Consider the following 19,301-nt stretch of genomic DNA (forward strand, 5'->3'; position numbering starts at 1 on the left):
AACTAAACCATCGAAAACTCCAACTAATACTCTAGTTACATTTGAAATAAGGGTATATCCATATGAGTATGCATAAAGAAAATGAGCCAATTATTAATCTAATATAAAGAATGTAATTTATGTGGACATACTTTAAAAGTAATTTGCAATTGACAAATAAAATTGATTGGTAAGCCTGAAAATGTACACCAATAAGATTGCTTAGGGACATAAACTTTTTTTTTATTGTCTGGTTGGAGCTAGAACACATTGTTGTGGCTGCTTTCGAGTATTCGAACAACTTCTTTGATTCCGAGAAATTAGTCGATTTCATATTAAAATGGCAAAACATATAGATTCTTTACAGCCTGGAATTAAAATTGAGTATGTGAAATAATTAATTAATTTACAATGAACTTAGATGACTGTGCAAAGGTATATTATTATCGTATTTATTTCAGTGATCTGATGCACGAGGATGGAATTACCTTTGAAATTGGAGGACAGTATCAGGATGATGACGATGAAGAATTCGCATATTCCCCAACTGTACAGTTCAGCAATGATGAGATGTTGGATATGTTAAATATGAATGATTTCGAGGATGAAGAGGATGGAGATAATGAAAAGGAGACTGTAACCATTTATGGTATAAGTTTTGAAAAGCTAAAAACAAAAATGAAAGCCATAACTGCAGATAAAAAAGTAAATAGAATTTTATATCTCACATAACTTAATAAATTGAAAAAATTTAATATACGTAAAAAGCATAAATATAATTTTAATGAATATAAAACTATACCCTCAGGTTATGAAGTATATCAAGCAGAAAGGTGTTGGAGAAGTTGTACCGCACAATGCTCAAGTTACTATTCATTATATTGGATATTTTGAACATAGAGATGAGCCCTTTGATTCTACTTATATTTCTGGGAGACCAAAGATAATGCGTGTAGGCCAAAATTGTCTCATACCTGGTTTAGAGCTTGGTATACTTAGTATGAAGAAGCATGAAATAGCAATGTTTTTGATACATCCTGATCTTGCTTATAAAGCTCTTGGTTGTCCGCCACGTATCCCACCTAATGAGGAAGTAGTATTTATTGTGCATTTGATTGACATTCTCGATGATGGTTCTGCAGACACATATGAGAATCTTAGTATAGAGGAAAAACAGTCTTTTGAATATGTAGTACAGTCTGTAAAACATATGCTTGTAGCTGCTAAAGATTACTTTTCCAAACTTAATATGAAACGAGCAATACGTGAGTAAGTAATAAACTATTATTAGAATTAGAATTATTAGAGTAATAGAGTAATAGAGATTCTACAGTTGTATGACTATATTTTTATAATGTATTTTTCTTTGTAGATATAAAAAAGCTATTGATTCTCTGGAAAGAGTAAAATTGAAAGATATTGAGGAAGAAACAGAAATGAATTCACTACTCTCACAAGCCTATACTAATCTTGCAATTTGTTATAACAAATTAGACATGCCGCATAATACTTGCATGGCTTGCGTTCGAGCGCCGGCACCAACTGTTAAAACTCATTATCAGTAAGCAATATTATTAGCTAATACTTGGTTCCTACAATTATATATGAATTACATTAATGTAATGTAACAAAATTTTTTTTTTCATGTATCTAGTCATGGAAAGGCTTTGACGACTCTTGGAGAATATGAAAAAGCAAAGACCGAATTGATTATAGCTCATTCAATGCAGCCTAACAATGAAAGTGTTAGAAGAGCAATTCAAGAAGTGAGTTAAACATGTTTTAAAAAAAATTATTTTTTTAATGATAAAATATTTTTTTTTTTTTCTATATGTACAGACAAATGCGAAAGAACGACAGTACCTGGAAATTCAGAAACGCTTGTGGTCAAATTGTTTCAAGTACCAAGACAGAGAAACAAAAGTTACTGGATTCCGACAAGCTTTGCGTGAATTATGCGAATCGATTATTAATAATAGTGGCATAACGAGACAAGTTATTCCTGAAGGCTTCACGGACAAAGAGATGGAAATCGTACGTGAAGAAGCCGCTCTATTTGGATTAGATATTGTTACGTGTAAAAGATATAGCAAGAACCAAGTTTATCTTCAAAAACGCAATTTTTAATTGGACTTCTCTTCATTGAACTTGCAACGTCAGAAAAAAATCTTTAATATACGTCTGGTGCTATAAGTTTATAATATAAAAATTCTTTTTCAGTCAATTTTTTTGGTCTTTTAAGTTTATTTCTTAATTTGTATCGAGCGTGTTCACTGTGACTAAGAAACTGTAACAAAAAAATAGTGAACATGTTACAAAGTTGTGTTGTTTTTGTTCCTAAAATTATTAGGAATAGGATGATTATTAGAGTTGATACGGACAATAGCAGAGTGTATTATATTTTTCTTGAACAATTCTAATGTAGTTCAATGAAAAGTATATCTCAAAGAATACGAGTGTAGAGCAATAACGAATCTAGCCAATAAGGTAGCATTGCGATGTAATACTTTGATGATAATACATTTTTTTATATTTTAATTTTTAAAGCTATTGTTTTTTCTATATTTTACCGATCTTAAAAGAGGATGGAATAAAAAGATATATAGAACTAAGTTAATTTCTATGAGATGTACAATGTTTAAATGCATTTAAATTAAATAAATCTCAGAAATAAATTTGTCATGTATAGAGAAAATAAGGTCTATTGAAGGGAAAATAATTTGATTTAAATAAATAATGTACAATTTATGTTGATTATATCTTTTTACGTTATAGTTATTTCTGAAACAGTTTTTGGCAAAAGCGCTTTCAGGAATAGATGAATAAATGCTTGTTCATTAAAAGAAAACAAGCTTTGCTGTAGCTTCGAATATTTCGCGCAGTCTCTCACACGAAGCTATCATTAGCGTTTCCCGGACGACGAGAACGTCACTAAAGCATAACAATAAAAGTGTTGGAACAACGTGTGAGAATGTCTGTCGAGCAGCCGCTGTTCGGTCGAGAGATCGTGGTGCCGGCCAATCTGCCGATGATCCTGAAGCAATTCTGCAAAGCCGCGATCCGTACGCAGCCCTACGATCTGCTCAAATGGTCCAGTTCGTACTTCCGCGCGTTAGCCGACGGCGAGGAGCCGCCGGCCAAGTTGCGACTCGAATATCCGCCACCGAGCACGGCGTCCGGTTTAACTTTGGGCTTTCTCCGAGTACTACTTCGACAATTTGGAAGTGCGATTGCGAAGTTGCAAAAAATCCATCTCGACGATTTTTCATCCGTACAGTCATAATTTTTTTCCCCTTTTTAGATTACAACAAGACACTACCCATTGAAACAATTCTGCATCGCTGGGATTGTCTCTGCTTGGATCGCAAGGATTTTGACACAATTGTAACGGTCGGTGGATTTCGTCGCAGCTGTCAGGTGAAGAGATTCCTTGCTGTAGCGGTAGGTCTTCTAGGCGCTAATCTCACTGAGACGATGATCATGATTTGCCAATTGTTCACGCACGAGCCGGACGGAGGATCCGCGATGATCCCGCTTACTTTGTTTATGGAGATATACGAGTAAGTTCGACGTAAATTTTTCATAGAGCCAGTTATTAATCGCAATCTACGAAACAAATAGATATTTAGCGGCACTCACGTGCGACGGTAGCGAGAACAATGCGCATTATCAGGATACAACCGAACGTACGGTCTGTAAAGATAGTTCCGTCGATCGCACTTGCTCCATAACTAGTCAGGATACCGACGTGGACGTTAATTTGGATTCCGAATTAATCTCCAAGGATGAAATTGATTTGTCGAAGAGTACGTTTTGCATTATTACCAGCTACGTTTTTGTTAAATTCAATTCGTACTTTAATTTATACTCATTTTCCTTCTTTTACAGTTGATTTATCGATGGAAGTGACAGTGAGCAGTTCCTACGAAAAAGAAATCATTAGTCGAGAAGAGGAAAAGGAAAATAAAGAATGCACGAATAAAGATTGTACAATCGGTGAGAAATTTTGCGGAGTGAAAGACGCCAATAGCGACGGAAGTGCATTCGCCGAAGTGGAAAAAGATACGAAAACTGTGTGCTGTCGGAATGTGCCAGGTAACCAGATGTTTTTATATCTCATTTATCGTTAATCATCTCTTGTCGAAATCTGATTGAAACCGGAAACTAAAATGCAGGTATTGGACCTCGTTTGCCAGCCGAGCGAATTACGAATGTAATCGCATGGATGCTCGAATGCGCGAAGCTTCAAGAAGGCATGGTTGGACCGCGCAACATCCGACACACGAATTGTCCGTCTTTGCACAGACGATCATCGACGTCAGAGTTGTGATAACATTTGACCAGAATTGATTCGCAATAATACGAAAAATGTACTCGCGACTAGAAACATTGTATATAACTCGCACGACTGCGTCTTCGATTTTCAGATACAACGTATTTATCACACAGCTCTAATATTTCGATATATAATTAAACCTTTTATTAAAATGCGATTATAAAAAGTGCTCGTTTCATATCACAGAGATGTCGTTATCATCAGTTTAGAAAATATCGAGATGGAAGTTTCGATCAAACAGATCTACCTACGCTCATTTAATCAATATATAATAGTAATATAATATTATATACATAATGCTAATTTATAGAATTCATAAATTAGCATTATATGATTAATGCTGTTAATTATAACATAGTTATATTTGCTGCATTAATTAATTATTCACGCAAGAAACGTAGGTAACTCTCGAATTCTACATAGCCTACGCACATGATGATAAAACATGTGATAAAATGTAAGAATCAGAAGTAAAGCTACAAGACATAACAACAAATTCCTAGCTTTTGAGCGATTCGCTCTCCATTCGAAAAGTTCATGTCTATGAGAGAAACGGTTTCGATACTGCGTCGGCAATTCGAAAGTACTTCGTAATGGATACAACGAACGATAAAAATCGTTCAACAGAGCACGAACAACTTCGTTCTCGGGACGACGAATTGGATCCATGTCGTCGTTCAAACAAATAAACTTTCTGAAAGTAGTACACAGTTAGTCATTTCAATGTATTAAAAATGAAAATAAAAAATATGTATAATAAAATATAAATACTTGGGATCTTTCCGAATTTCGTCGAGCAATTGCACCGTTAAGGAAACGTTGCTGGTCAACATCTCGAAAATTTCATTTTTACCGGCCTTTATTATTTCATGCGGATACCGGCTGCTCTCGCCGAATTTCGATTGCATCCTTCTAGAAACTGATTCACAGTTCAATATCAATTCTTTAGACACCAGCGGCTGTAAAGAATTAACATTGTGATTTTACTCGTTTAGTATTGCAATTATTGTATAAAATGTTTCACACTTACAAGAGCGGAATCCAAATATCTTTCTCCGAGTGGAACGTCGACAATTTCCGGTAGATTTGCGCGATGAGAACAGTTTGTTATCGCGCTTTCAAACTCCATGACTAGATTATAATCGAGCGGCAATGGGTACAGTCTGGTTAAAAGCGTCCTTATTTCTCTGTCCGACCAAGTTCTGAAAACATCAATGAATTTGTTAATACGGTAATCACAACTTTGCTCATCGCAGATGGTATGTTGTTTCTTACCGTGAATTATCCGTATCGAACATATCGAATATTTCGCCAATGGTTACTTTCCGTTTTTCACTGGTTAAAAAGTAGAAATAAGAGAATGCAAACTGCATATCCTCGGGATCTCTTACTTTATGACTAGACGTTTTCTTAAACTCGGACTTGAATTTCTGCTGCATACTATTCATGACCCATTTGTCTATTAAATGCGGCATATGCGCCGGTACTCTCCTTCGTTCAAGGCCATAAGCAACGTTATATATCTTATTAACATATAATAGAGATTCCGCATAAGTGTCAAGCCCTCGTGTGTTATGTTTCCAATGATTGGAATACGCAAATTTACCTAACTTAACAGAATTACTGGGTTGTGCCAAATTATTATTATGGCTGCGTTTTAATTGTTCAGTACCATTCGCAGTTCTGCTCAAGGGATTTTTACGCAAAAACCTGGAATATGCAGGCTCGAGAATATCCTTCACAGATTTGTAATTCTCTCTGTTGTCAAACTTTACGTACGTCTTATTTCGCACATGTAACCTCATAAAACTACTGTTCTTACGATCGTTCGTCATTCGAAGTGTGTTGATTGGCTTGAACGTGCTGAGATTGTATATATTTAACGTTTGAAGCGTGGATGTTGGTGCATTATGCCATGGTGGATGAGTGTCATTTTTCACGCGTAAGATATTTAACAGTTCCATCCTATTATTATTATTATTTTCATGAGAATCTTGCAGATACTTGTATGGATAATCACCTTCCTCTTCTATTACTTCGCTATCAATAGGGGAAACAGTCGTTTGGCAATCTCCACCTATGTAATCATTGAAACAATACTTTATTAGATGATGCATAAATAATGCAATTATAGTATCGTTGCAAAAAGAATATTTATTTACCATCAAACTCGCATAACGTCGTATTGCAAGCGTGATCGCACGATCCGTCGCCAACCCATGCCCATGGACAAACTTCGGAACAATCGGGAACCCACCACGCCTGATATACTTTTTGTCCACCCGCTTGAGTTATGAAATCTTCCGGCCATATCTCGGCACCCAACATGACGTCGTCGTTAAAATACAAAAACTTATCAGAGATTCCGGGTATTCTGGAAGAATAGAAAAGTATTGAAACATGTCTGTGTACATTATAATTACACGTGATGTGTATTCATATGTATTTCCAAGCACCTATGAATATGACTTTCAATAGCAGGACTAGAAAAAGTTGGTAAATCACTTTTATTCAGAAAGATATCTTCGTGAGTGACTAGAGTCACCCGAGGATTATCCATATCGAGCCAACTCGGTATTTGGCCATTGGTAACGATGTAAACATGCCTCACCCAGGGTGCATACATTTCCAATGATCGCAACGAATAGCGCAACTCGTCCTTATCACTGAATCTGGAAGCTGTGGCACCAAGATCCATGACAGAGACGTGTTTTTGAAGGCTTTCTAAAAATACTGGATCGGATCCATTTACCCAGGTATAAACTACATCTATAGGAACGTGTTGGCACAATTTCTTTTGAAAAGATTTTCCTAAAATATTGTCGTTGAAGGAGTGAAAGACTGCTTCGTATTTTTCTTTGCTCCATGTCAACCATACCTGTGTGAAATCAATAAAAATGAATCAAATATCTAAATATAGAAAGTATTAATGAAATACAATAGCATATATTTAAAAAATAATAAAATTATATAATAAAAGACCTAAACATTTTTAAATATCAAACTTTTACAATAGTTTTATTTTATAATCTTAAAGTTATAAAGTAAGAAGAAATACATATATAATCCTTATACTAACCTCTCCAAAATGTACTATGCCAATAAATATGCAAGTGAATGCTACCAATATCACTAGCAATGAATACTTATGCGAAAGCACGTCATAACACCGTCGCTGTATTAATTTCCATGTGCTCATTATATTCACATAGACGTTAAAAACGATTAACATCGCTGCATCATCTGACAGGTGAAACCATGCACCCAGTGATTCAATGTATGCATTCAGATATCGTGCACATTTATTTAGTGTGTTAAGGGTCGACAAGAGTGATGGCCCGACTCGGATCGCTCGAGTCCGAACTGATTTTGATGACCTCATGCGAGGAAACTATGAAACTCCGGACAAGCTATCGTTCATTGATTGTTAATTAGTTACACTCTGTTTAACGAACGTATTTATTAATATAAACAATTTAAGTAAAGAAACTCAACAATTTTTTAACTTTACTACAAAACTTTGCAAACAAAATGCAATCAATTACAAAAAAAATTTTTTATTTTATAATACATGTCGGCTAGTTACATGGTTCACAATTAAACAAAAATTAATTATGAAGAAACAAACGAAAATAATTGCACAACGATAATCGGACTATTGTATTCCGTCTCAATTCAGTCTCAATTCCGGAGTGCCTCTCCTAGAAGTGTCGCAATAAATATACTAAGTCGCTATATTCACCCTTTGGTCCCAGCAAACACAGAACATAGCAGCAACATTGCAGCAATATTATTGCAATATTGTAACATCTATTAGATGTCTATTAGACGTTTCTTCGACCTGGTGTTCTCCCTGGGTTGGGCGCAAAAAGATGGGTGACCTTGTGGGCAGTATTGCGGTCTTCGGCTGTGTAAAATTTGATTAAACTTTTGTTAAATTTTGCGTGTTACCGCTATTTCAAGTAGCTATTAGCCTTTAGATTTATTTATTTTTTCAAAACTCAATTTTGTTCATTATTTTTCAATTTTGTCCTTTATATTTACAAAATTACAATATTAATTTTTTTTACTTAGCGTTTTAATGTCTAATATCGTACTAGCGTGAGAACTTCTGATAGTCACAAACAGTTATCGGTTTTTTTTTTCTTTTGCTCGCCGATCTCCAGGCAAGTTTCAATTTTGAATATGGAGGTGGTAACTTTGCTCGCAAACTGATTTGGAAACACGTTGAAAAAAAAACCCTAAAATTTTCAGGTTTGTCCTTTATTTTCTTTCAGAAAATATGGTCACCGTATGTATGACTCGTATCAGTGATATGGTATCACAAGCCCCGCCGCCTCACCGACGATTTCAATTTATTAATAGAATTGCTAACATGAATGAAATATGGTCATCAAAAAAGAAAGATTAAAATTTTTTGTCACCTTTAATGAAGATATTTTATTCTTCATGTTGGCAATTCTGTTAACAAATTGAAATCGTCGGTTAACGTTAACCGACGTTGGAAAAAGTGGCCCTAACAAAGTGGTGTAAGATTAGAATTTTTATGTAAAAAATTGAATATATAATATCAATTGTAAAATATTGTGAGTGAGTTTGTGTGATTACATGTGAGTACTCAAACAGAGGGAGTGTTGAGAATATTTATCTTGCTCAGCATGTATTGCTTGTATTATTATATTCAATTATGTACATTATTACAACTCTTACGCGATTATAGGTACACATATTGTTTATGAAATATTTATATGGCGTTCCGATAGTCATCGCTATAATCGACCATGTGACAAAGCATGCCGTGTCTGCATGGTAACGTAGATAACAAGAAGTTCGATTGTTCTATCCCGACCGCCATCCAATGTAGACCGATTTATTCTGTATTTATTCTCGAAAGTTCCTCTTAATAAATTGTGTTAAATAGTTCTATCTAATCACGAGTTTACTAATTTATTAAAGCATATCTAATCGCAACCTTTCAACAATTTTATTAGTTTGTCCAAATGTACAATATTCACTATACATTATATTATGCGCGAAATAACAGTTTGTCTATACTCTTACCTTCAGGAATACGCTTGATATGCGTTAAGCATTGAGTTATGATAATGAAAATCGCAATATTATCATTTTTCCTTGACATACGATGTCATACTTAATAAATATTTAAATTGATAACATTTTTTTTTAATTTCATCCAACTTTTGAATTTGTCTGGTAATCTAGTACACTGTATTATTTATATTATATACGAAATCAAAGCTCTTAAAAGAGTGGCATAGATAGAAAACTACGTATTAGGAAAGCTTAACCCTTTCTAAATTAGCCTGTATAAAATATCCCACGATATTAGAATTAAAATGCGAATATACACAAAAAATATATCTTTACTACTTTATTCTTCGTATTAACTTGTTAGGTATACCGGAATAAATTTATTACTCCCGTAGATAAAAATGAAATAATAAAATTTATTTGTCCAATTGCGAGATTATTATAAAAGTATATTAATTGGCAAAAATAATTCTGTTATAATATTGTTAATGATTAATAAGGCAATAAAGTATAGGTCCTCAGTTAGTCATTCATCATTTAAAGAATATTCCATTAAAGTCAGTCTTTACAAGTATAATATCATGTATTAAAAAACTTTGATTATTTATATTGTACTATGTAAAGTTTAGTTGTTTCACGTATATCATAACACGAATGGACCCCGATATAATTAGTCTAAATACTTGAAAGTGATTTTACCTTAATAAATTTATTTTAATATCAAAAAGCTCGAAGCGGAAGGATTGAATCACAATAATACGAAACATAACTTTAATGAAGAATTTGTAGCTTAATTTTCTTAATATACCATTAATTTTGCATCTACAATTATCTAAAACAATATACTTTGTCAGTGCAATTTTCATTTCCGATATCGACGAGTTTTGAATATGTCGAGTACTTGCTTACTTAAAGTAAGATAATATGTATCAATTATAAATTAAGGATTGAAACAATCTTATAAATTCAATAATTATTAGCAAAAACGTGAAATATATGAAAAATATCTTGATATATTGTTTAAAATTGTCACATTTTTTTCTCAAAACTTTTCCTTCCCTCTCATTAATATTGGATTTAATTACTATATTAGTACTTAAAATTACTATATTAGTACAGAAAATAATCTTCCAGATAAAATTGAAAGAGTTATATCCTCTTTCAAGAGTATTTCTTTTCACAATATTTCTGACATCACCGACCGGCGTATTTGATCATTCCAAATAAAACTAATAAACTGAATATTTTGCTTAATTTGTGCATCCAATATAATCTGCAATACATTAATAATCAATTTATTCTCACAAATTATTATAGACATAATAGTCATGAAATTAAGAGACTTACCTCGATAAGCGATTTCGAGCATTGTTTAATGTATCTGGATTGTCTTTCAAAATGTACTTTCTGATTCCTAACATGTACTGATGCAAGTATGTGTTCCAATCCAAATTTCTGATATCTAAGTCAAAATTCTTACAATCCCCCGATATCTCTACAAATTTTACTAGCTTCGTCATATTATCCACGTAAAATTTCCACTCATTTGTCGCGAAAAACTCGCCGGTTTTCGCGGCGCTCTCGAATCGCTTAGTGATTTTCATCATTCTAGAAAGAAACGACGGGTCAGTGCAATTATAAAAAATAATCATGTGGTTAAAAAAATACTCACATAGGCTTGTCGCCTCGCATTCTCAATATAAGATCTACGATGAACGCAGGTAAAAAATGCAACGTAGCTACTATGATAGTATGAATAAATTTGTTTGTCCTAAACGTGAAATCTGGATACCACATCATATATTTGGACGGTGATTCTATAGCATGCTTTGTCACAAGATTTCCGAATTCACGCCATCTGAAAGAATCACATTTCTTTTAATTGTTTTATCACGGCGTCTATTGCAATTTGCTTGTTTCTCACGAATACTCACGTGATAGGGTGTATCGTACTACTGGTACAATTGTAAATGTTGATTGTATCGGTGCGTTGCACAACGTTATGCCAAGACGCGCATATTAGCGTATCGACAACATAGTCAACAGGTACAACGTCTACTATTAAATTTGCGTTACACACGAGGCTTCTAACAGTGCCCCGACTTATTTCCGTCATTATACCTATTAAATAATAATAAAGATATGACACCTATACCTATTAAATAATGAAGTATCACACTTGTACGTAGATATATCTACGTACATACATTGAAGTGAATTATTCATTTAGTAACGCGACTGATCGACACTATGCCATTTTTATAAAATTTAAAACTCTTTCTTCAGAAATACTCATGTTCCATTGTAATAATGCATTATACTTAGTAATATTCTTTAACCTTTGACAAAGTTCAGTATCTGTTACAACAGTTGTGTTATAAGCAGACTTATATGTGTATCTCTATATATTTATAATTTTTCTTAAAAAAGCGAAACTCGTGTTTTATTTAATAAACTTAATTTCTTAATTGTAATGTCGTTTCTCTAAATTGCAAATAAACTCGAGCTCTGTTAACTACAATCGTACCTGTAATGCCGCAAGTATTGTCTATCCAACCTGGAAATGGTTCTCGATATGCAGCGCAGATTATACTCGGTCGTACGATCGCGATCGGTAAACCATGTCCTTTGGACAATACAATTTGCTCCGCCAAACCTTTAGTCAACGTGTAAGTATTCGGATGCTTGCCGACAAGTCTTTTCTCAATTATTTCTATCGTTTCGTCGTCCAGATTTTCACATATGTCAATCACCGTGTACGGCTTCACTTCTGTGCTGTAATATGAGTGATATGCGATTGAGAACATTTTTAGAGCCGCCAAGTTTTCTTTAAATTTTTCGTCAAACATTGAATTCAATTTTGTAGAATAAAGAAAAATAAGTACGTGTAAAAAAAGATACTCGGCAACTTAAATATCATGGTAGAAATATCACGATGAGCGGAAAATAGACATTATTGAATGCTTATAGCCAACACGTTTTCTCTTTTGCCGTCGGGTATCTAACATTACACTTCTAAGGCAAAGCGCTCATATCTATGACCCGTATAATTTCCATATACAAAGTGTCTCAGACCAACCGTATCACCCGATAAAAGTAGATTCCTGAGATTATTTAAAGATGAAAATCTTTATACCAAAATGTCGAGGCTACAGTAATTTTTAAATGTAAAGTGCTTAAAATTGACATTTTGGTATAAAAATTTTTGTTTTGAAATGATCTGAAAAATTTGCTACCGAATGATACCCGGTTGGATCGGGACATTTTGTATAACAACAAATATATCTTGTCGATTTCAACACGATATTTTGAAAAATCAATAATAACAAAATCGTGAAATAGATTATTTTCGCAAAGAATTAATCGATTATTTTCCAAGGTTTGTCCGTATATTGTTTAAAATTATGTATAATCAGAGGCTTACGTGTATATCGATTCTTCAATTTCTCGTCGATCGGCATTACTGTAGGCCGTGCTAATGTGTATGATGCTGATAAGATTTGCCATGCGTCTGCACAAATCCAGCATACGATCCGTGCCCCTTGTGTTCAGATTGACGGCTATTTTCAGAGATTCGTTAAAACGCACAGTGGCCGCGCCGTGAAAAACAATGTTAACTCTCTGTATTAACATATCCTTATCTTGCGGCTCGAGTCCCAGCTCCGGCATACCGACATCACCCTTCACAGGATAAACCTTGTTTAAAGCGCCGGGGAATTCCGATCGAATTCTGTCGAAAATCTGCGATAGAGAAAGCATCGTTTGACTCGTGAAAAAAATTAATGAGTAGCAATCGTGCAGAGAAATGTCGAGTAACTTCTCGACTCACAGCATTCGCAGACAGCATAATCATAAGAACGATAATAATCGCGACATTCTGCTGTACATTTTGATGACTTTGTTTGACACTTTACGTATAAGCGTATTGCAGATGAAATATTTAAAGCGTCCTACAGAGAGTAATACCGCCCGAATCGATATTACATTAATTTAATACATACGTATACTATTACGTCTATAAGAAATGTCAATCTGCGCACAAATGCGATAAAATTAAATTTGTAGAAAAGTAGAAGGTTTTCTTACTGGATTCTCTAGGAGCTCCTTGTAGCGTTCCTCGATGGTTTGACCTCTTTTTGGACGGATCAAGATGAAAATCGTTGCAACACGTGGACACGCGCGCAGTAGCTTCTCCAAGAGGGCTTTTCCTAGGAAACCAGTAGCGCCGGTTAGAAGGATCACTGTCTCGGCGAAGAATGCGTCGAGCGAAATTCCTGTCGAGTGAACCTCGTCGGGTGTGTGTTCCGAATTGGTCTGTGTGCTTGTCGTCCCCATTTTGATATGTTTCAAACTTTATACAGTGCCTATATATAAAAATATATCAACATTAGAAAAAAAATCGGCGCATTTCTGTCACTTTATAACATAATAAAACACGATAATTATTTTTTGAAAATGTAAAAATCTTTTTTTATTTAGTGCTTAATTAAACAATGAGTGCTATGCTTTCTTTGCATAAATAAAAAAGTACAAACAAAAATGTACCGCATAAAAGTGGAACAGAATTAATTTTTTGACAAAAAGCTTTACTTCAGTTTTATTCGGGTCAGCAACTTATCAGAGAGGGATTTCCAAAATGACGGAATGAGTAAAATTGTATAAAATTCGCACACAATGCTCTTGCACGATTTGGCCCTTGCATGCTTCCACGTGCAGGCAAGATTTATACAGTGATTACAATTGTATCCTTGACCCGGAGCTTCGTAACTTCTGCCGCGTGTATTCTCAAAATCAATACAGCCGTGGTGACGGTCATCAACCGACGTCGGAAAAAGCGCTTATTAATTTTTCACGCGCGAATACGGTTTCGATGTATAGTTTCGAGCGGAATGTTATGTGTGTCGCCTGCGAGCCTACTTTGCTTCACGTTCTTTACACAGTGAGGACGGTGTTAAATAATGCGACTGATGTTATCTAAAAAACTATTATGAATATGGTAATATAGTAAAGAGAAAATCTTATTTTATTTAAAATAGACATTTTTCCAGTATTGATACGATAAATATGGATTAAAAGGTAAATTGATAAATCGAAAAATAAAGCAAAATCCTTGAAGAGACATTTTCGACCAAAATTCCTCGAAGTTCCGATAAAATTCTTTGAAATCTGCTGATTTTTTTAGAAAAAATTCTCTGAAATTTTCAGGTTTTCCAGATAATGTGGATGTAGCTTGCACAGAGCTTGTTAGAGCCTTTATAGATTACTGATATCGTCAAAAAGTCTTATTGTTTTAGCAGCATTAATTATAAAAGATAATTAGCAAAATTTCAAATTAGGAAATTACAGTATCTGTTATTTAAATAATCTACAACATAAATCGATTTAAAGGATCACATTAATTTATGTAAATATTCGTCCAAATAATTAAACAGTCGTTAAACAGAAGATACAATATAGGCTCTTCTATTATTCAATAATAATTAAAAAAAAAACAAAGCTATGAAAGCCAGAGCTGATTATTAATGCTCAATTTTTTTATTTTAGTATTTTACCTATCTATACGTTTCAGCCATCGTTGTTGTCTGTTTGTTGAATTAATATCGTAGTGATGCACTTTGATGATGTTCTTCTACGATATTAATTCAACAGACAGACAATATTACTGCAAAAAATATTACTGAGGAATCAGAAAACGTTATCTTTTATTTACGAAAATGAATAAAAAAATCATAATAAGCGTGTATAATTAATTTTTTGAATATTATGCGTTAAATTAAATTGTATACAAAAATTATAAGATATTTATATTAATTTACATTATACTGAAGAAGACCGAAGGAAGGCCGAAACGTATAGATAGGTAAAATACTAAAATAAAAAAATTGAGCATTAATATCCAACTCTGGCTTTCATAGCTTTTGTTATTATTCAATTATTATTGAATAATCATTAAACATTCATCCAACGATCGATTTCCGGAACATTACTGTAGTACAATTAACAAATAATTATTCTATCAAGGCCAAGTTTACGTTAGACACTTATCGCTTTGATTATTTCTTTGCTTGATGCAAAAAGATAATTTATTTTATAGTTACGCTTTTATAAGCGATATTATTATAAGCAGCGGTTCGCGATGAACTCTTATCACCAGTTATCGGAAACGGTGCACTGACCTAATCCATACTGGATAGGAAACGAATTAAGACGTAGAGGAAATTAAAAGACGTAACGAATTATGCCATTAGCACGGATACTACAAACTCCCATATGTAACCTGACGCAAAGACGCGTGAAAAATAGTTCTAGTTTAAAATAAATAATGATAATAAAAAATTTATATTAAAATAGTAATAAAAACATTATTAAGACTTTCGTATTGCAACTATGTTGAGTTCTAATGTCACAAGCAAAAAATAATTTAAAAATTTTCTTGAATCTTACATAAAAATAATTTAGTTTTTTTCACATGTTACTATTTGCATCAAATGCAAATTTCAGTATAATAATTAATAATGTTTTTATTATTGTTTTAACATCAACTTTTTATTACGTAAAATTATATTGAAAATTCTTTCTAATTCATTAAATGTCCGTTACTGAATGTATAAATCTATACAAGTGTTCTCTCTATGTTTTCAATAACAATAGATCTTATAATTGTCAATTAAAATTTGCAGATGTTAACTCACGAAAAAGAAAATTTCCATATATTAACAATCTATACTATCGAGGGTGAGTGCTGCTATGTAAAAATTAAGTTATTTTGGTTAACAATTAACGTCGACCTCGTTTAATATAAAAACCATAACAAGCTCTACGACTGTCACGGATTTTTACATAAATTATTTTTATTGTCAAGAATACTTAAAATGTCGATGACAAACTGAAACTTTATTAAGCAATATTTTTTAGCTGTTTTCTAGCCATGACGCTGATTGTGTTATAATTAAAATTTATAATCTGAAAAAACACTGAAAAATCTGAAAAAACTGATTTTTTGGTGCCAGTGATTTAACAAACAAATTTACATTTATCTTTGCGTTTTCATTAAATCTTTTTGCATCACTGTGCGTTGTCATATGTGGTACAATTGAGAAAGCGGTCGATTGACTTATGCGCTCCAGATATCGATCGGTCAGTCGTACGAGAAGTTACACTTTTTACGTATGCGTGCGTGCGTAAATGCCAATATAGATATACGGATTTACGTATGCAAAGTGAAATTTTATCCTTTTAAGGCATTCTCATACTGAACGATACAAAAGTTGTTTACTAGCACGCAAAAAAAAAGAAAAAAAAAGAAAGCAAAGTTTTTTTTTTTTTTTTTTTTTTTTAATGTAAGTCAAAAAGATAATATTCACTGATATAATTACGTGCCTTTATTATTGTGCCTTTATTATCATTTCTGTTAAATAAATTTCGTAAATTGACAGCTTATTTTTGTTGAAATTAAACGCGTGTAACATGCAATTACATTTTGTCGATGAAGAATATATTAATTTCAAATCGTGGAATAATATAATTTTTTATTTGACGCGTCGTAAAGCGTACGAGAATTCTCGTCACACAATTTCGTTGCGATTTTATCTTATCGCGGTTATACGCGTTGTAATAGTTTAACGAGATTCATGAATCGTAGTGCGATACGAGGACATGATGAGAGAGTGCGAGTATTTCGAGGATATAAAAATGCGTAAAGTCGCCATATAATCGCATTTTTTTCGATATATATCGTTAATATATTAAAACATCGTTTTTGAAATCAAAATGACGTGCGCCTCAATATTTTCTTTCTTTCCATCTCTCTTTTTTCTCTGTTTTTTTTTTAATCCTATTGCATTAAGTTTATAAATGTATTTTTTTTACCTACGTAAAAGTATCGCAAATTTCTAGCGACCTGAGTAAAACATGTCCTCGCGCATCATTACCACTTTGGCGAGTCTAATTTTCGGTGCCGGTAAACGCGCGTCGCGAACATCTCGCTCTCAATCGTGCTGGCCGACGAAAAATCGCACTGCCGGCACTGATTCGCCGGAACAAAGTCGATTTCCGAAAATCGCTCGTACATACTTTAACTTGTTGCATGCAAGAGTAAGAAAGTACCCGCCTGCATTCTCTTCACACCGAGTTTCGCCGCGTCGTGTTTCACATATGATGTTGGGCCTCGATCGACCACCTCACCTCCCTGCTGGAGCGAACTGACTTGACAAAAGGAACGAGACGTACTGGCTTGAATTCAGCACGACGAACGTCGCTATCGTTCAGCCATAACCCATGAACGCGCGTTATATGCTACACATTGCTATTGCTCGTATACCTGTGCACAGCAGATGACAGAAATTGCATATGTGTAGAAGCCAGTAACGCATGCGTAAAAGTTGTCGGAGGATCGAGGGTGAGAATTCGCGGCTCGACTGAGGCCAGAAAATCGATCCGATTGCGGTCCAAACTATTTCGTCGTTGTTCACACAGATTACGTTGCTCGCGCATTGTCTGGCAAATATCGCCGCAAAACTGGAGATTGTCAAAAGAGTAGATTTTTAATCCAAGACTTGGAAATTATTCATCTTTTCCCTTTTATTTTTGAAATTTCAAAAATAAATTCCTAAGAAATTTTTTCGAGATATAAAAAAATAACGAAGCTGCAGGCTGCATTGTATTTGAATTCGAGACTTTAAAACAAAAAATATTAAACTAATCAATTTTTTTCTATACAAAATATACAACTATTTAGGCATCAGTGATGGTCGTTGTATTACATTTATCGCAAGTACGTTACCTGCAAAAATAGCTTTTTTTTTAATTGTTTTTTAAATCGGAAGAATAATCTTGTGTGCTTAATAATAGTTAAAAGCCACTCTAAAGCTAAGTTTCTTCATTGTTGAGTTTTCTGTTGTGTACAGTCTAACAATATAAATGTTGAATTATGCGACAGTATTTCAAGCAACAAGTTTCTATGTGTAATACATATACACGGAAAAAAAGAATTTTACTATCGCAACAAAATCGTCGTTGCTATTGCATATTAGATGTGATAGCGACAAAGCTTTGCTACCACGCCGTGCCAGTAAATTTTTTTTCCGTGCAACATTGTTATATAACGTCCGTAAAGAAATTATAATATTTATCTCTTTAATAAAAAAAAAAAAAAAAATCACAAAACTGCTCTCGTGAGTTGCCTTCATTTTTGTTAAATAAACGTGTTACAATTACTGTGCGGTCCGTTACACAACAATATTTGTACATAATCAGACGTATTACGTGAACAAACTTTTTGCTCGAAATACTATCGGTAATTTTCATGTTGTTGAGCACTAAAACTAGTAGAAAATCCAACAGTGCAGAAATTTAGCTTCAATCTGTTAATATATGTTAGTGATATTGAAAAAAAGCCGTAGGAATAAACTGATGAAGCTGTTGGTGCCGGGTAAAAATAACAGCATTTCGGACGAAACGCGTGACAAAGTTGCTTCGAAGATACAATCCGCTTAACAATTTAGATACGAATCGTCGGCGTGTATTTAATAGAACCTGTAATTAAATCTTTTGCAGGCAGCTGTTGCCTTAAACTCGATTGTAACTCGAATCTTCGTTTTATACGCTCGACGAACTTATTTGCCGACAACATCCGCTTGTTTCCATCATGAGAAAACGATTTTACCGTGCCGACTGCATTGAACATTCACGCCTATCTACACACCGATAACAATGCTCTACGACAGTGAATCCAAAGAATTCCGAAAGTCGCTTATCGCGTTTTAGCTCGTTTCATACAAGAATAAAAAATTGTACACCGGACACGTCTGCATTCCTGCGACTGCAGCGGAGATGAGAAAGCGCGAAAAAGAGGGAGACAGACAGAGAGAAAGAGACACACTTTCCATCTGCAACAAGAAGATTGTGAAACAAGCCGCTCCCGGAGAAAAGAAGT

The 19,301-nt window shown here is 33.9% G+C and overlaps 4 protein-coding genes across 7 annotated transcripts; 2 read left to right on the top strand and 2 right to left on the bottom strand.

Moving 5' to 3' along the window:
• Positions 1-205: 205 nt before the first annotated feature.
• Positions 206-2,517, top strand: LOC105671436 (inactive peptidyl-prolyl cis-trans isomerase FKBP6). Its single transcript, XM_012365616.2, has 6 exons — positions 206-363; positions 441-684; positions 788-1,248; positions 1,352-1,540; positions 1,634-1,745; positions 1,819-2,517. The coding sequence occupies exons 1-6, from the start codon at positions 320-322 to the stop codon at positions 2,104-2,106; spliced, it is 1,338 nt and encodes a 445-aa protein (XP_012221039.1). The 5' UTR covers positions 206-319; the 3' UTR covers positions 2,107-2,517.
• A 433-nt stretch (positions 2,518-2,950) lies between these two features.
• LOC105671437 (ropporin-1-like) lies at positions 2,951-4,500 on the top strand. Its single transcript, XM_012365618.2, has 5 exons — positions 2,951-3,203; positions 3,281-3,539; positions 3,601-3,785; positions 3,868-4,074; positions 4,155-4,500. Exons 1-5 carry the CDS (start codon positions 2,951-2,953, stop codon positions 4,307-4,309), a joined length of 1,059 nt encoding a protein of 352 aa, XP_012221041.1. The 3' UTR covers positions 4,310-4,500.
• Positions 4,437-7,707, bottom strand: Gnptab (N-acetylglucosamine-1-phosphate transferase subunits alpha and beta). Its single transcript, XM_012365610.2, has 7 exons — positions 7,395-7,707; positions 6,772-7,193; positions 6,478-6,689; positions 5,591-6,392; positions 5,346-5,517; positions 5,087-5,274; positions 4,437-5,009 (listed from the first exon to the last, which is right to left on the bottom strand). Exons 1-7 carry the CDS (start codon positions 7,695-7,697, stop codon positions 4,700-4,702), a joined length of 2,409 nt encoding a protein of 802 aa, XP_012221033.2. The 5' UTR covers positions 7,698-7,707; the 3' UTR covers positions 4,437-4,699.
• Positions 7,708-9,765: 2,058 nt separating this feature from the next.
• On the bottom strand, positions 9,766-18,377 carry LOC105671434 (putative fatty acyl-CoA reductase CG5065). Of its 4 annotated transcripts, none has more exons than XM_012365614.2 (8): positions 17,441-18,377; positions 13,454-13,731; positions 12,792-13,108; positions 11,895-12,142; positions 11,302-11,488; positions 11,040-11,225; positions 10,715-10,975; positions 9,766-10,640 (listed from the first exon to the last, which is right to left on the bottom strand). In XM_012365614.2, exons 2-8 carry the CDS (start codon positions 13,700-13,702, stop codon positions 10,562-10,564), a joined length of 1,527 nt encoding a protein of 508 aa, XP_012221037.2. In that variant the 5' UTR covers positions 13,703-13,731; positions 17,441-18,377; the 3' UTR covers positions 9,766-10,561. The 4 variants fall into 4 exon arrangements, with proteins under 4 accessions (XP_012221037.2, XP_012221036.2, XP_012221035.2 ...); XM_012365613.2 differs by having other exon boundaries at positions 17,241-18,377; XM_012365612.2 differs by having other exon boundaries at positions 17,237-18,377.
• Positions 18,378-19,301: the final 924 nt, after the last annotated feature.

Source organism: Linepithema humile, chromosome 6, assembly GCF_040581485.1.
Source record: "Linepithema humile isolate Giens D197 chromosome 6, Lhum_UNIL_v1.0, whole genome shotgun sequence".
NCBI lineage: Eukaryota > Metazoa > Arthropoda > Insecta > Hymenoptera > Formicidae > Linepithema > Linepithema humile.